Source organism: Terrapene carolina, unplaced genomic scaffold, assembly GCF_002925995.2.
Source record: "Terrapene carolina triunguis isolate 2854851 unplaced genomic scaffold, T_m_triunguis-2.0 Scaffold62, whole genome shotgun sequence".
In the NCBI taxonomy this organism is placed as follows: Eukaryota; Metazoa; Chordata; order Testudines; family Emydidae; genus Terrapene; species Terrapene triunguis.
In genome coordinates this window covers 59915979-59932111 of record NW_020664413.1, presented here as the reverse complement: position 1 = coordinate 59932111, position 16133 = coordinate 59915979, and the positions used below count along the sequence as shown (strand labels likewise).

At 43.1% G+C, this 16133-nt stretch overlaps 1 protein-coding gene across 2 annotated transcripts in view; it reads left to right on the top strand.

The window, feature by feature from the left end:
• The window catches only part of KLF7 (Kruppel like factor 7), a 69032-nt gene extending 54774 nt beyond the window's left edge, over positions 1-14258 (top strand). Inside the window, exons 3-4 of one of the 2 annotated variants that reach the window (XM_024200961.2) lie at positions 4012-4135; positions 11107-14258. In XM_024200961.2, the coding sequence (XP_024056729.1) occupies positions 4012-4135; positions 11107-11158 (176 nt within the window). In that variant the 3' untranslated portion in view covers positions 11159-14258. The remainder of the gene's footprint in view (positions 1-4011; positions 4136-11106) is intronic. The other variant, XM_024200962.1, reaches the window with a different exon arrangement.
• The last annotated feature ends 1875 nt before the right edge of the window (positions 14259-16133 follow it).

The window sequence follows — 16133 nt, the reverse complement described above, 5'->3', positions numbered from 1 at the left end:
AAGAGCTCAGTGTGCATGTGGACCCCATGAACGCAAGGATCTTCCTGCACAAATCAGGGTCTAATACTACTTCAAATAAACATCATGATTTCACAAAAGACGTTGCAACCGAAATATTTTGACTGTTGCGGGGTGTGTGTGTGTGTGTGTGTGTGCGTGCACTCATTCCTGGCCTATTCATTTATTGTTATTTTAGAAGTCATTGGGAGTTTTGCCATTGACTCCTGTAGAGCCAGGATTTCTCCATGTACTTTCTTATTAAAACAGAAGAGCACATGGAATTCATCCCTCACCATTCTTTTCTACCATTGCCACTAATGAGATCAGAGGGACACCCCACTCCCAGACACCCTTTGTGGGACCAGTAGCCAAGAGGGGCGTTTAATTTTATCTACAGTGGGTAAGAGCAAAGCAGCAATGAAAAGATACAGTTAGTTTTTATCCTTTGTGCACAGAGATTCTCACGGAACTCTCTCCCTACCACCACACTCTCATTTTCAAAATTGCTATGTGGGGGTGGGGGAAGCTAATCTCTTTTAGGTCTGTGGGGCAAGGATCCCTTTTTGACATGGCTTTAAAGGTCACAGGCTCTTTTGCCTTTCTGTTATGCCACACAGCTGACTGTAAGCAAGCAGGCTGCCTGGGAGCACAAAGGAGCGCTGTCTGACATTTGGCAGAACACGGTTAATGTTACAGAGGAAGGGAATCTGAAAACAAAACCGGACTCTATGCTATGCAAAGACCCATCGGGGGCAGAGCCCCGGAGCACAGACAACAGAGATACATAGCATGCCACCCAAACGTGTATTCTAGACAAGCCTAACAGAATTACTGCTGGGCTCTAATAAGCTAAATACAGCACGCTACGTTATGAAAGCACTTGGCAAATGTTAATTAGACAAATCCTGCTTCAGTCATAATGCTCGCTGATTTCAGGCAAAGACCACAGTATTTGTTACCAACCCTTCTGTTCTGAGACGATTGTACGTTAGGCTGTCTGTAGCTGCCAGTTTTGAATAAGCGTTAGCGTCTCTCACTCTCTCCATAACGTATGCAACAAAGGCACAGCCACGCAGAAACACATCTGTCTTGCTGTCTCCATTGCGAGCGAGGCATTTCTTCTCTTGCAGCCACACAAACTAAATGATTTTCACCATGCAAATTACCTCCCCCCCCCCACAATTTGTTACTGTGGTCTATTGCTTTTAAAAACAACGTGTTAGTTGTCCCAGTAAAACAGCAGCTGAATGTTCCACCATCAGGGGCAAGTCCAGAATATGGGGCGTCATTTCTGGGTGTCCACTTTCTATGCCAGTGGAGACACAGGGCCGCATGCAAATCTTGCCCTGGATCTCTAGGGGAGAGCATGTGGGCTGTAGCACACGTGAGGGCAATGTTTGGGTGGGTCAGCATTGGGGGCAGTGTCTGAGCCACGGCTGAGATGGGCATGGGAAGCACCACCAGGCCCGTGATCTAGGTGCTGATGGAAATGAAAACTTTGAATGGCTTTTTGAGCGGAAAACTCCTTTTAAACAAATTTGCCTCAATGGGTCTAGCTTGTTCCAATCCAGCCTGTGCTATGTTTGTTCTATTTTCTCATGGTTACCAGCCAGCGGTTTCTTTAGGATTTCTTTTATTTTTACGGTCTAACCCAAAAATGGCCAGGACAAACACACCGATCAGAAGAGAATTAGGGCATCCTAAATACTACAGCATCTACAAACGTAGGCATCTTTCATTGGCCTCTTTGGCCTAGGTCTTGCAGCGCATGAGGGACCTGCTGTTCTAAGATCGTGTGCTCTAGAGCTGTAGAGGAATGTTACCTGTACAGTGTGGTGAATGTTCATAACTGGCTTAAAATATCTGGGCTCTGTTTTATACACTCTCATATGGTATTCTGAGAAAAAAACAAAACAGCACCTGCCCAGATTGAGCTTCAGGGAGAATGTGATTTGAAATGAAAATCCTGCTGCCTCTTTTGTGTTTTTCCTCGAACCCTCCCCCATCCACTACCTTTTATTCTTTAGGTCCTGTAGACTGTGATTGCTTGACTGATGGATCAATCTGTGCCTGGCATTTCTCCACCTGCTGCAGCCTCATGTAGGGTTTCCTCTTCTAATAGGACCGATGCAACGCATCCTTTTATGGATTTTGCTTTTCAAACTTGAGTTGAGGATAAAAGGCTTGAATTGCTGAACTCTGGTAGATATCCCAGCCCATTCTCCTCTTCTCTCCGTGCCAGCTTTCCACTTTATCTTTGGAGCTGCAGAGCCCAGCTTGTAATCAATAATGTTTGGTAAATGACTAGTCACAGAGAAGCTTTTCTTACACGTACTGGGCCAAATCAGTTCCTGGGGCAACTCTGTTGCAGTCAGTGGAGTTACACCAGCAATGAATTTGATCCTCACACTCTTCTGACTTGTCCCGTTTGCTTACTGTGGCGCTCCCAGTTTCGGACTATAACGTATTCAGATCTCTCTCTAGTACCTGCTGAATATACTCTGTGGTAAATACATGACATGTGGAGACCTGACACGCTATATTTGGTATTTAAATCTGCTGAGAGTGAGAGAGAGATTTAAATAAGCGCCTTCTTAGCAATTTTCAGAATTAAAAAAAAAAAAAAAAAAAAAAAAAAAACCTCTCCCTCCCTGCTAATAATTCCCCCTTTGAAGCTTAACAATGAAATCTATTTCCTCAATGTGTTCTCACTCATCCCCACCTCCCCTAATGCATCCAGCCTCTTTTTATTGCTGGGCTGCTCAGGAGGGCTGGGCATAGTGCCATGGCTGCAATGTAGTAGAAGAGCATTCACACATTTGTTCTGAGGCGATGTGGTAAGTCTGTGCACACGCACGCACTTTGCAGGCCTATAGAGAAAGGGGTCATGGGGGGGGGGTTTGGACCTTGACAGCGTTCATTCTAAAATGTTAATGGCCTTGGAGTACCGTCCTTGAGGTCATGGGTGCTACACCAGAGCTGCATTTGACCCCCAGAACCTGGTTTGTGGTATCAAATGGGGAAAGTGAACACAGCGGAGCGGATTCTGCACTGACTTCAAGGGAATTGCATGAGAGAGAGTTCCATGCGGGATAACAGCTGATAAACATATGGTCGGAAAGGTGCTAATCAGTCACAATCGCCTATGGGATTAACTGATTTAAAGAGAACCCTTCTCCTCTTGCGCTTGCAGCACCAAAAACATCATTTGCACTTTATAATCAACTAAGCAGGTGCATCTAAGTGGGGATACAAGACGTGGGGTCTGGGTGGAAGGAGATGCGAGTGCTACCGGTGCGGGGGGTGAAAGGCAACTCCTGAAAGCCAGAACTAGAGCAATACCTTTTCGTTAAGTGGCATTTTAAGCACCGTGGGTTTAATTACATGTGCAGTTGTACACCTTTGCCTGACATGCCTGGGCAATCATGATATCTGTGCACAGGAATAGCCACTTGCATGGGTAATAACCAAATTTGTGCACACAACTCTGACTCAAGGAATTGAAAACAAGCCTACGGCAACACAGCTGTGGGGGTGTTTGGGTTTTTGTTTTTTTGTTTTTTAAAGAACCAAAACATTCTGACGTTTTGAAATATTTCTTTCACCAAGGAAGGGTAAGAATTTAAGATGTAATGAAGTTGGGGCCTGATCCAAAGACTATTCAAGTTGATGGAAAGTTTCCTATTGACTTCCGCAGGCCTTGAAACAGGTTCAGAATGGTCAATTGCTTTTGGGAGTCTGCCATAGATTTGAAGAATCTGAGTGAATATAAGTCATTGGTGCTTGCGTGCTAGGCAACAAGGTGTGGGGAAAAATCAGTGGTGCTCGTGCCCTATGTGGCTAGTTGGGAGGCAACGGCCTGGCTGGCTGGGGCAAAGGAATGGGTGCTGGTGGGCAGTACAGCTGGATATGGGGAATAGGGCTGGCTGACCAGGTGTGGGGCAAAGGGCGGGAAGGTTTAGGCAGCAGTAATTTCATTGCAGTGCTGATTGATCTCTCATCCCCCTGCAGGTGAGAAGCCTTACAAGTGCTCGTGGGAAGGGTGCGAGTGGCGTTTTGCACGAAGCGACGAGCTCACAAGGCACTACAGGAAACACACAGGGGCAAAACCCTTTAAATGCAACCATTGTGACAGGTAATGCAGCCTTCTAAATCTAGTGTTCAAGCAAATGTACTGCTGGTGAAAGACAGCGCACTGCCAGCCCCCAGGGATCAAAGCCTCTGGTTTTCCACATAGCATACGTCGCAGCAGTGCATGTTTCCTTACAGCGCATCGCCAATGTTTTTTTTTTGCCCTGAAACCCCTCTCTTCCTCAGCGGCCAGCAGGAGTGTCAGGAGTGGTGGGGGGTTTTGGGAAGTTTGTCCGCTAGCAACTGGGCTGAGACCAGCAACTAATTTCTGTACCTTTTTTTCTTCTGGATACCTAAATCAGAAGCATGGAGTCAAGGCCAGATTGTGGTCCCAGCGAAGTCAGTGGGAGTTTTGCCATTGACTCTGACTGGAGCAGGGTTTGGCCCAATGCACAGCTTTATTTAGCAAAATCTCGCTTTAATGTGCATAAACTCTACCCAACCTGCTAGCTGCAACAACATCTTGGCTTTCCCTCTCCATGATCCCATGTGACTTGGGCAACAACAAAAGACTGAATTCGCAGTTGCCCTTCCTCGCTTACAAAATTGTGATTGGGCTCCACCTCTTGGCTTCCTGTCCCTGTAAAGGAAGTCACCTGAGGACTGTCGAACCTCACAAACCAATGGGTCAAGCGAGTCAACACAGCCTAAGATGGGGAGTGTGGGACACTCACAGGTTCTCAGGTGAATGGCGAAGGCACCCAAGATCTAGAACCAACCCGAGGGGACTGCCAGCATTTTCCCTTTTCTGCATGTTAAATCTATCATTGATCTTCTGGTTCAGTTAAATGAGCACACAGACCTATGTTTGCCTCTCTTCCTATAGGCAGTTGGAGGGACAGTTCCTGGGGAAACAAAGGGCAACATTTTCAAAAGTGCCTATGTGATTTAGGCACATCTGAAAATGTTACCACAAGGATTTTGGGTGAAATCAAAGGAGCCATGATTATTCACACTGACTGAGAATCTAGTCCTCTTGTCTTTAAAATCACACACTTGACGACCTCCATTTTATGTGATACTGTAGATTTAATATTTTGTCATCTGTCTTTTTAAGCACCAAGATCCAGGGATAGGTACCCAAAGCAGGTTTTCCAAAGAACGCTCATCCAACAGCTCTCATTGGGGCAGCTAAAAAATGAGGTGACTGGGTTTGCCTAGAGAGCTGTCTGCTCAGCATCTGAGGTGCTGGCCGCTGATTCCTCTTGAAAATCTGGCCTCTTCATTTAGGTGCCTGAATGGAAGCAGAGCTCTTTTGAGAATCTGGTCCCAGTTGCGGTTGCTGAGCACTTTTGAAAATCTGGCTCTATAAAATAAATACATAATTGGGGTGGAGCAAGAGAGACGCTACACAAGGAATCACATCTGACAGTACTGACGTTATCAGACAATAACACCCCCCTCCCAAACTGGAGGATGGCAATGCCCACTGTGAAGGCTGGATCCAGTGTAGGCATAATCAAATAATGTGCTTGCATCTGAACATGTTATCCGGCTAATCCTATTTATATATATTTTTAAGAGGCTTAAGAAAATTACCCGTCTTTTTAATGCAGCACTAAGGTTCTCCGTTATGATAAGAAAATGGTTTGTAATACAATATAGAGTTTATAAAGCCTGTGGGCACACCAGACTGGCCAAGAGCATGCACAGAAAAATGATACATAGAACATAAACAGGGACACATCCTTTGATGGGAAGGAAATTTGATCATTTGCACATCCTGTCTTTCCAAGATCCTCATCCTCCTCTGTCCCCCGCCCCCAACCAAGGGCTTCCTCTGTCTTTTATCCCTGGATTATCTCTTGTTTGCTCAGAATGATAAAGAATAAACCAAGCACAAACCCTCTGGATTCTTGCCTTTTTATTAAGCATCTCTGTGAAGTAGAAGAACATTGGTGTTCTTTATTTTTATTGTAAGAGGCTGCTTTCTGCTGGTCTTTGCTCTTTAAGAACCAACCAAGCCCCCCCAATTCCTTAACCCCCAAACAAACAAACCACCCTTTTTGGTTTCTGTTGCAAAAAGGCAACAGTTGTGATCACTCAGATCCAAGGAGATCTCACCACTTACTATTAACACCACAATCTCCTTTAGTCGTTTGTCACATGTCGAGTTGGAAGAATACCACCTCTCTAAGTGTTTTTTCTATAGCAGCCCCCATCACAGTGTCTATTTGCTGTTTTATTCTATGAATTTGTTCCCTTAAAATTGTCAGTTTTTCCTCCTTTGACCACATCAATGGCTAGGTAAAAAGTATTCACCAGTTTAAACTGATCATATGTGGTGTAATCTGTCCATCAATTTCCCACCACCCTTTCACTGGGTCTAGTTTGGGAAGCTCAGGGACTTGCTGTGTTCAAAGTGGTTCAGAGTGATGGCTCCTTTACTTCGCTGGGCCTGCTTTGACTTCACACTTTCTTTCCTTTCTCTTCCTCTTTCCCGCTTCCCAAGTGTGCTCACCGCCCCCTACTCCAGGCCTGGATTCAGGCATGCCCTTAACCACATACTTGAGTCCAGCCGTATTCAGGAAAGCATTTAAGCACGTGCTTCAAGTTAAACAGGTGCTTTCCCGAATTAAGGTCCCAGATAGTGAGAATCCCATTTCTCCATCTCTAAACTGCTGCCTCTTAGATTTCTTTTTAACTTCTTCCTTTTCACCCGCCATTAATGACAGAAGGGTCCTTGCCTACAGTAAACATCCTGGTTTTCTGAGCTTTAAGTAGCCTTAGGTCCATCTTTCAGCAGTGTCGATGTAGTGTAAACCAACTGCACACCACTCTTCAGAGGTGAAGGCGAGTACTTTGGCCAGCAGAGCATGAAAATGGTGATTGAACTACCAGTAGGGGGAGTGTTTATGTATGTGATCCATCAACGAGTCCATTAAAAACCCCTCTTTCAGGGCTGTGGGTTTACACCACTAGCCTTTTGGATTGTATTCATGCTATCAGCCTAGAGGACAATTTTAAAAACAACACATATAGGTCGATTCAGGTGTTATAACTTTTAGTGAGAAAAGGAAGTGGGGGTGGGGAGACAAGAAGCTAGAAGTCTGTCACTTTGTTTTCTCCCTCCCCAAGTGCACATGCACACACACACTCTCTTTTTCAAACAACATTGGTGACGTCTTTTTAAAGCACCGAAATTTCAGGTGCACACAGTCTTTGGTGTAAACGGGGGTGCCGAAGGGTTTGTGGCAGACCTTTGGCCTTGGGTGTAAACACAACTCTCTTTGTCATGAAAGGGGATTAACAGCTGAAGTTTCTTCTGGAAAAACAGGATCCTTTAAAAATGAAGTATTTAGTTTTGCCCCCACGTCTTACAGGACACAGATCGTATTGTAAATTTTGGTTGGCAAACTACCACCGATGTGAGGAACAGCATATGTACAGCGAGTGGTGTGTGCTTTGGAGGCAGCAGGGGAGAAAGCAGAGGGAGCTGAAGTAGCCCAGAAGGAGATGAAAGAGTCCCCAGGGTGGCTGAGGCACCATAAACGTGTGGGTTATTAGCACTGCCAAAGAATTAGTTGAGAAGCTTTTCAGAACCAGGGGTGACTTTACATACCCTATGTCGGGACACCTGGGTGAGCCATGGCCACAGCTGTCACATGTGTTCAACTGAGGGAAACGTGATGTAAAACTCAACTTTATATATATGGGTATTCTCCTTCACTGCAAGCGAAGAGCCATGTGCTCCCCTCCACACAGCTGGAGGGGTAGGTAGATTGCTCAGAGGACCAAATCCCTCTGGGCAGAGGAAAAAGATGGCTGAACATTATATTCTCTTCCCATCCCAGCTGCCTCCTCTTGTTGCTCTGCAGATGCGGAGATGAAACCCAGCAGCATGTTTGGGAGTAGGCAGTTTATGTCCATGCAAGCCCATCAGGAATTATGATATTTTTATGCTTTGCAAGCTGTCCCTGCTAGGAACAATGCAGGGACACATGCAGCCTTTCTGAATCCTGGAGGGGGTACGTGCTGGGCGTGGGTACAACATGCAGCAATGCTACAGAGGTGGCAAAGTTGTGGAGACAGAGACCTGTCCTGTGGAAGACCAGAGATCCACAGGATTTTCCTTCATGGATCCCTATCTCAGAACCTATTTAGGACAACTGCCCATTCTGGGCCAACTCTACTGCCAGCACCAGTTCCAAGAAGGGAAAATGTGGCTGGACCTCAGCAACTTAATAGCTGCAGATGTGTCTTGGGCTTTTTGATGGTAGGATTTAGCTGTAAAATTTTGTGGGGACTTACCTAAGAATGGCCATACTGGGTCAGACAAAAGGTCCATCTAGCCCAGTATCCTGTCTTCCAACAGTGGCCAATGCCAGGTGCCTCAGAAGGGATTACCTGTTCTGTTCATTATCAAGTGATCCATCCCGTCACCCATTCCCAGCTTCTGGCAAACAGAGGCTAGGGACACCATCCCTGTCCATCCTGGCTAATAGCCATTGATGGATCTATCCTCCATGAAGTTATCTAATTCTTTTTTGACTTTTTTTTCCAGTTGAAACTGTCGTCCTCCTCTAGGAGCCTCCCCAGTAGATGAAGTTAACTGAATTGCTAGCCGGGAAAGAGCCTGCAGGATTAGTTATGTATCATTTTATTAGGTGTAAAAATATATTGGACCAGAACATAAGGTTATTGATACAAAACAAAGTTTTGGTTCTGTTATTAACATTAACAAATCTTGCCATGTCAGTGACTCAGCAAACTTTTAATCAGTATTGCTTCTGGTTATTAGCAGGCATCTGAGAGAAGCAGTGGTCGGGTGGTGGTCTTGTGGCTGGTCATAGTCTAAAATGCCAGCTGGTGCCTGTCTTCCTGGCCCCCAGACTTGTTTTGGCAGCTGTAATATCCATAGCATGCTGCTTTCTCCATTATCCTGATGAGAGGGATGGCTGTCCAAGGACATATTTGGTACCCTGCAGCTGGACAATACTAGCTGTGGTGAGCCCACTCTCCATTGTAAGGCTTTCCTCTCTGTGTCTCTCTCTCTCCAGATTTAATGCACATACTTCACCCTGGAACTTAAAGGAATGCAGGATTCCAACTCCATTCCATTCTAAAATTGTGCTTTTTAATTTTTTCCTACTCTGCTTTGTAAAGAAAGCATGGACCAGATCCTCAGCTGGTATGAATCAACATAGCATCATTGATTACACTGGAGCTATGCTGATATACACCCGTTGAGGATCTGGCCATGTAGGTGAAGGTAGTCTTCTTGCAGATTTTCTGCTCTTACAAACATTTATCATATTTGCTCAAGTAGTAGGAGGCATACAGAGAATCAGAGAATAATGGCAAAAGGACAGACTAAGTGCACAACCAGGTCTTTCCCCTCTGATTTTCATGATTCTTTCTTTGCCTTATGCTGAAGGCACCTATGGGACCTGTTTAACTCAGTCATTGTTTAAAAAAAAGTTAATTTCCTTACCTGCTTTTTACTGAGAAATGCAGATAATTCAATTATTGCTTTGATCATAATTTATTCAGCATAAATCTGTTTGCGTGCATGACAAATTCTAGCAACAAGCTTTTAAAAAAAAAAAAAAAAAAACGTGTGCCAGTGTTTATTTTGTAATGTAGCTTTGTGTGGCAGTGCATGAATTTTCAAAGCATCACAGACAGGTTAATTCTGGAAGTGGCCTGCCACAACGTACACTGCGCTAAGATTCCAGCAACAAGAAGCAAATGTAATTTGTGGTGGATTCTTTATTATTATTACTAAATATAACTTAGAAAGTGTCTTACAGGTTAGGGTGACAAGAGTAAAGGCCAAGATTTTCAAAAGTTCCAAGCGATTTTGGGCATCTCAGGTTTTGAGTGCCCAGTCTGAGGCATCTGAAAGGGGCCTTATTTTTCAGAAAGTGCCAAGGACCTGCCCTCTGGAAGCAGTCCTCTTTAAAAGGTATCACTAGGCACTTCTGAAAATCTTGGCTTAAGGCTGCTTTGTATATAGTGGCATTTGGGTGGCCAGTGTGAAATGAGTTGCTGCTCTCAGTCCAATTCCTAGCATATCACATTTGGCATTAATGTTCTCTCTTCCTTTTGGAAATGTTAGCAGAAGGGTCAAGGATCGAATGGCCATGAAGAAAGAATTGCCCATTGTCCTCAGAAGTTCAGTCACAGTGAATACACTTCGGTGGAGCAAAGCACTGTGTTAATGTTGTGATTGGAGAGAGGTTTTCATTCTCTAGGGCTCTCATTCTGAGAACCTTTCATAAGCACGAACATGCATCTACATTTGTACCAGTGCCAGCATGTTTTGCATGTGGACTAAAAATAAGATGGCCTTGGGGGATAAAGCCCAGAACTGGGAAGTAAAAGACCTGGATTCTGTTGCTGGGTTTGCCAGACTTCCTGTGGGACCTCAAGCAAATTCCTTATCTCGCTGTGCCTCAGTGTCCTCATCTATAAAATGGGGATAATGCCTAGCTTCCTCTCAGGGATGTTGTGAGACTACCTTCATCAATATCTGTATTGCACTCATTCTCAGAGAGAAGGCTCTCTGGGCCAGATTTTCAACAGAGCTCTGCTTCGATTTAGGTACCAAAATGAGCAGCTCAGCCCTCAAATCTGGCCTCTTATTTTGATGCCCAAGTGGGTGCTGATGTCTTTTGAAGATACGCCCACACCTAAGGGTGCTGAGCACTTGAAAAATCTGACCCTATAAAATATGCAAAATTATTTAATTTTATTACTACAGCTACTTGCTTAATGAGTTAGCTTGCCCATTCCCCAGTTTCTAACAATATGAATCTGGTGGGGTTGGAATGAGGGGAGAATAATCTACTAACGAAGAGCCAGCATAGCTACTTATCTTGAATGGTGGAGGAGAAGTCACCTTGACTTTGTGACCACATGTGGCATGTTCAAGGGAGCTGCTGTAAACCTGGGTGAACATTGTTCTTGTGCATGATGGTGGAGGAGCAGAAAGGCCTGTTTTGTAAAATCCTTATTTTGTTTGTTTCGCAGGTGTTTTTCCAGGTCTGACCATCTTGCCCTCCACATGAAGAGACACATCTAAGTACCTAAAATCAGTCAGCATGGCATAGATGTCAGCTGAGCTACAAGACATGGCATGAAGGGTGGAACTCGGTTATAACCCGCTGCCTTGCAGAAGAAGAGAACTTGATCACATGTAAACCTCTGTACACAGACCACACACTCACACTGTCATGCACCCAACTATACTTAAATACATACATCTGTTCTTTATGCCTTGCCCCAGCTGGATGGAAGAAGGTGCAGGAGAGGAGATGGGGTAGAGGTGAAGTCAGTAAGATAGAACAATTGCTTACAGTACTTCATCACCCTTGGATTTGTTTCCAGCTATTGCCAGTAGAAATCAAAGTAAATGGAAAAGACTTCTCTGCAGATGGACAGCAAGTAGGAGGGGCTTATTTAACTCGCTTCTCAATGCAACTCCATAGGAGAATATGTCGTCTTCAAGTTGCATATTTGTAGCACTAACTTTTCTTTTTAAATAGATGGGGGGGGGAATAATGACCTAGAAAACCAAATCCCAGTTTGGTAGCCAAAATTAACCTCTTGGTTCCTTTATTCTTTGTCCGAGAATTCCTAATGCTCGACACGTCAAACTTCTCACAGACCCTTTGATCTGTCTTGGTTTTGGTTCTTCCTAGAACTGAGCTATTAAGATCCTTTTAAGTCAATACCAATGGCCTTAATGGCAGTTGACTGTGGAGTGACACCTGTGACATATACATCATCTGTTTGGCCTGAGTTTATGTAGACTTCATGGAGGATGATATTTTTGTTTGGGTATTTTTGTGTTAACTTTTTTTTAAGCTATTGCATGCCCTATGCACTGGTAGGGATTATGGAAGCTGCTGGCATGACTGGAAAGCAGCCAAAAGAAGAGTCCCTGAAACACCACGTTATATCTCCATAGGCATCACCTTATTGCCATAGCTAGGACTTCTTGTTTTGTCTAATGAAAACTTGAAAAGCTCATGTGGAAGCTTAGACATTTTATCTTTTCTCCATGAACAAGTGATCTTCAGAACTTCTTTTCTTCACCTGCTTATCTGTCTTGGACTGGCCAATCAGGCGTGACTACAGATTTCCTTCAGCACCATGTGAGCATGTTGGCTACAATCCACAGTGATTGACAAATTGTGTTGCGTGTTCTTGTTATTCTATTGACCAGTTTAAAACATTGACTTTTATTTGTTGAAAGAGCACCTGCAAACATTTATTTTCTAAGCCTAACTTTTGGTTAAGCATCTTACAAAAAAAAAAAAAAAGCCAAAAATACTACTCCGGTCCCAGAGTGGGAAAGTGAGAACCTCTTCCAAATAAAGTGGCTTCATTCAGCATTAATCTTTTAAAGTAAAGATCACAGTCCTCCTTTCCCATTCATCAAGGTGATGGTATAGCCCACGGATATAAAAAAATTGTAAGAATATTTAAAGGGTGAATGAAGGGTTGGCTTTTGTGCACAGCACTGAGGATTTTCCAAGTGATCGGTCTAAAGTATTGGTAGCATGGGTCATATTCGACCTTCAGTCTGTACCATCCAGGATCAATGGAAGCCTCACGCTCACCCTTGAATCCTGTAGATAATTTGACCATCTTGGCTCAAAGTGGACTAAATTTCTTGTTTAAAAAAAAAAAAAAAGTAATATATATATTATATAAATACAACTTGCATTTATAGCAAGTTGGCACTGGCCCTAACTCCAAAGACTGCCTTTAGGACCATATAAAATGGCCTATGCAAGCAGGTGGGGTGGTCATTAGGACAGGTTGTATATTTTGTATATTCTGGGACCCTCCTTACAAGACACGTCTAGAAATGAAACAAAATGGCATGTGGTCCACAAATGGTTGCTGCTCTTTTATACTGTACTAGCCAACTGCCCTCCTTTGACTGTTTTGACTCATTGACTGTTAAGTATTTCCCTTTTGGGATACAAAACTGAACTTTTAAAAAAAAATCCATAGCTGTAAAACGTAAGAGCAGTCACTGGAATCATTGGTCCTTGCGTTCTCAGCGTTTGCGCAACCTTTGTTCCAGTCAGAGATTGAATCTACCTGGAAGATGTTTATTTTGCTCACAGTTTTTACAAACACTGACTGTCAGTTGGACACTTTGGTGGCGAATATGATATCTGGCCCATACGGCATGAGATATGGACCAAAATCTAACCATCTTTTTGGGGGGCAATGATGTAACAGTGAAAAAAGTAAGAGCAAATTGAGTTTTAGTCCAAAGATTTAAAACTAACTTTACTATTAAAAAAAAAAAAAATGACTGGAGCACTGCTTGCTGACAATCTCGTAGTTCTCAACTTCTGTATTTGCATACTTCTTATGGCCATTCCATCCAGGAGTTCAATTGGGTTCTGAGGGCCCTACAACCCAACTTGTGTTTGACTATGTGGAGCATCTTACCAGGATGTCTCATGGGAGCTTGAGGATACTTGAACCTCAGTTGCGTGAAACTATAGAGCATCCATTCAGTGCATTAGATAAAAATATAGAAAACTCTAGAAGAAGTTCATTCCCATAGTATCCTACAGTACATGTGCACATACCCACCACTACATTAGTCATTGGCTATGAACCTGTATAAATGTTCTCTTCAGAACTCTAGGTACTCCTGCCTCTAGAAATGTTACTAATAGTCCAGAAGACTTAATATTAAAGGCAATTTAAGTACAAGGCTCTATTTTAAAAATGAAAAAAAAATTGAAAAGAAAATGTTTGCTTCCTCTTGTCACTTGAGGTCTTGTTGACATCTCATTTAAAATATAGCAGAACAAGGGCCCTTTTGATAAATATCAAAAATTTCTGAAATATTTGGAAACTCTTGTCTCTACAGATAGGGCTAGAGGTGTTCTACAGACCTCTATTAGTTTCCTCCATATTAAATTCTATAGGACTTTTCTATTAGGAGAGAAGTCTTCGAAAAGAAAAAAAGTTATGGAAGTCCCAGTATGACTCTGTCAGCAGACATTACTGTACCATGCAGCCTATCCCTATGTCTTGGGTCCTTACCCGACACATTGGAGTTAAATTCCATTAGATCTAAAGTAATTTACATCACTCTGCATATGCACATTAGAATACTATCTTTCTTCTCATTGGCAGCAGGCTTCACTGGAATCTGATTTAAAAAAAAAAAAAAAAAAAAGGCAAGCACCATTTTGCTTGATACCCTGAAACCATTGACCAAATATGGGAGAAGAGGGTGAATTGGAATGTAAAAGTGGGATCCGCTCGTTGCTTTCAAGACTCTGTTTAGTTTAAACTAAAAGCAACAACTAACCTTTGATGTCCTGCCTAAAACTGAGATAATGGATGAATATGGTGGCTAGTGTGACTGAATGTACCTTCTCTGTGACTTGATCACTATTTGCGAACTCAGAAGCAAGCTCTCTCTCTCTCTCTCATTGTTCCCCATTTTTGGGCATTTTCGTTTCTTTAGCAGTTTTCAATACAAAGATTGCCCCCCTATTTAAGCTGTTGGTATCTTTGCTTCTCTATGTACTGAAGAGATCATAACTGATGCTTGCAATATAAGAAACAAATCAAGCTTGTTTAATTGTTTCCTTTTTTCCTCCACCTTACATGTGTCAACGTATAAAAAAATATGAGGGGGAAAAGTTTGTAAATAATTTCACTTTCACAAGGCCAACCGCCAGTGGCTCCAGGGTTTTTAAATCACGCTTTTTATTCATGCCTCAACACAGCTGGGCATCCCCATGCAGTAGGATTTTGTATGTTTAAGCTTTCATATTTGTGGGCAAAACCTCTAACCCAACACTCCCTTAAAATACATTTTGTTGGTTTCTGGTAGATCATATATTTTAAAAAGAATGTGAAAATAACTCTATTCGGTATTGGCTTGAAAAACAAAAACATGAAAATCCTCTTCTTCATAAGATTTTACACCCCTTGATCGAAGAGTCTTGCCTTCTCTTACTAGCATTATTTCTAGTCCCTTGGAATGATGATTTCACAATGAAGCTAATGTGGTTAATCGTCCAAGTGTTGCATTAATAATAACCTGGACAAATTCTGCGATCTTACTCAGCCACAACATCTCAGTGGCAAGTTTTGCCCAGGTAAGAACTGCAGGAGTTGGCCCCCACACACTAAGGTCTCTCTTATGTAGTGAAACTTTTCTCCCTTCTTTGAGAAAGAGGTCAGTTATATTCAAAAATGTGGTGACCGGCTGCCTTCTGTACCGCCTCAAAAGCGGACTTACCTAACCGAAAACATTCAGAAGCAGGTGTTTTCAAACAGGGTTTTGGGGTTTTTTCCCCCTTAAAGCTTATTAGTAGCATTTTTATGTAAAAATTAAAGTTGGACTGTTCATCATTTTCAAAATGAAAGCATTTACTTTTAAGTGTTTTGATTCCAACTTGTGTATACTGCCAGAAAACAGGTTCTACCCCCTCTCTCTGGGTGGGTATGTACAGCACATACTTACATGGAAGGAGAAATTGAGCTACTGACATTTTCAGTGTGGTAGCCAACTGTGCCTATTACCTTTGGTTTGGGGAGGGTGCTTACGGTTGCCAGTGCATTTTAGAAATAGCGTGGGCTTACATAGGACGTTTTCCACCGTATTTGTTGCTGTGTATTGTGAGCTAGTCGGCTGCAAACTAGGGGGCGGGGGAAAGGAGGGCTCAGACTATATACCCTGAGAGTGAAACAGAATGGAGAGAGATGGCATTTTTAGCCTTTATCTTTGGACTGTAGAGAAAAATAAAAACCAACACAGTCCCAGAAAGGCCTGTTGGCTGCGGGGGCTGATCCTTAGCTTATATTTTAACCCCTCTCTCCTGTAGTTTAGAACACGAGCCCTACAGGCCCTGAGAGTAGCTTGAAACACTGGTTTAAACACTACTTTGTTACTGGGGCCTTGTCTCTACCAGACAAGTTGCACCAGTTTTATTAAATCAAGCTAGTTAAACTAATAAAAAAAGCCACTACATAGGTGCACTTAACCTTTGCTCAAGTCTGTT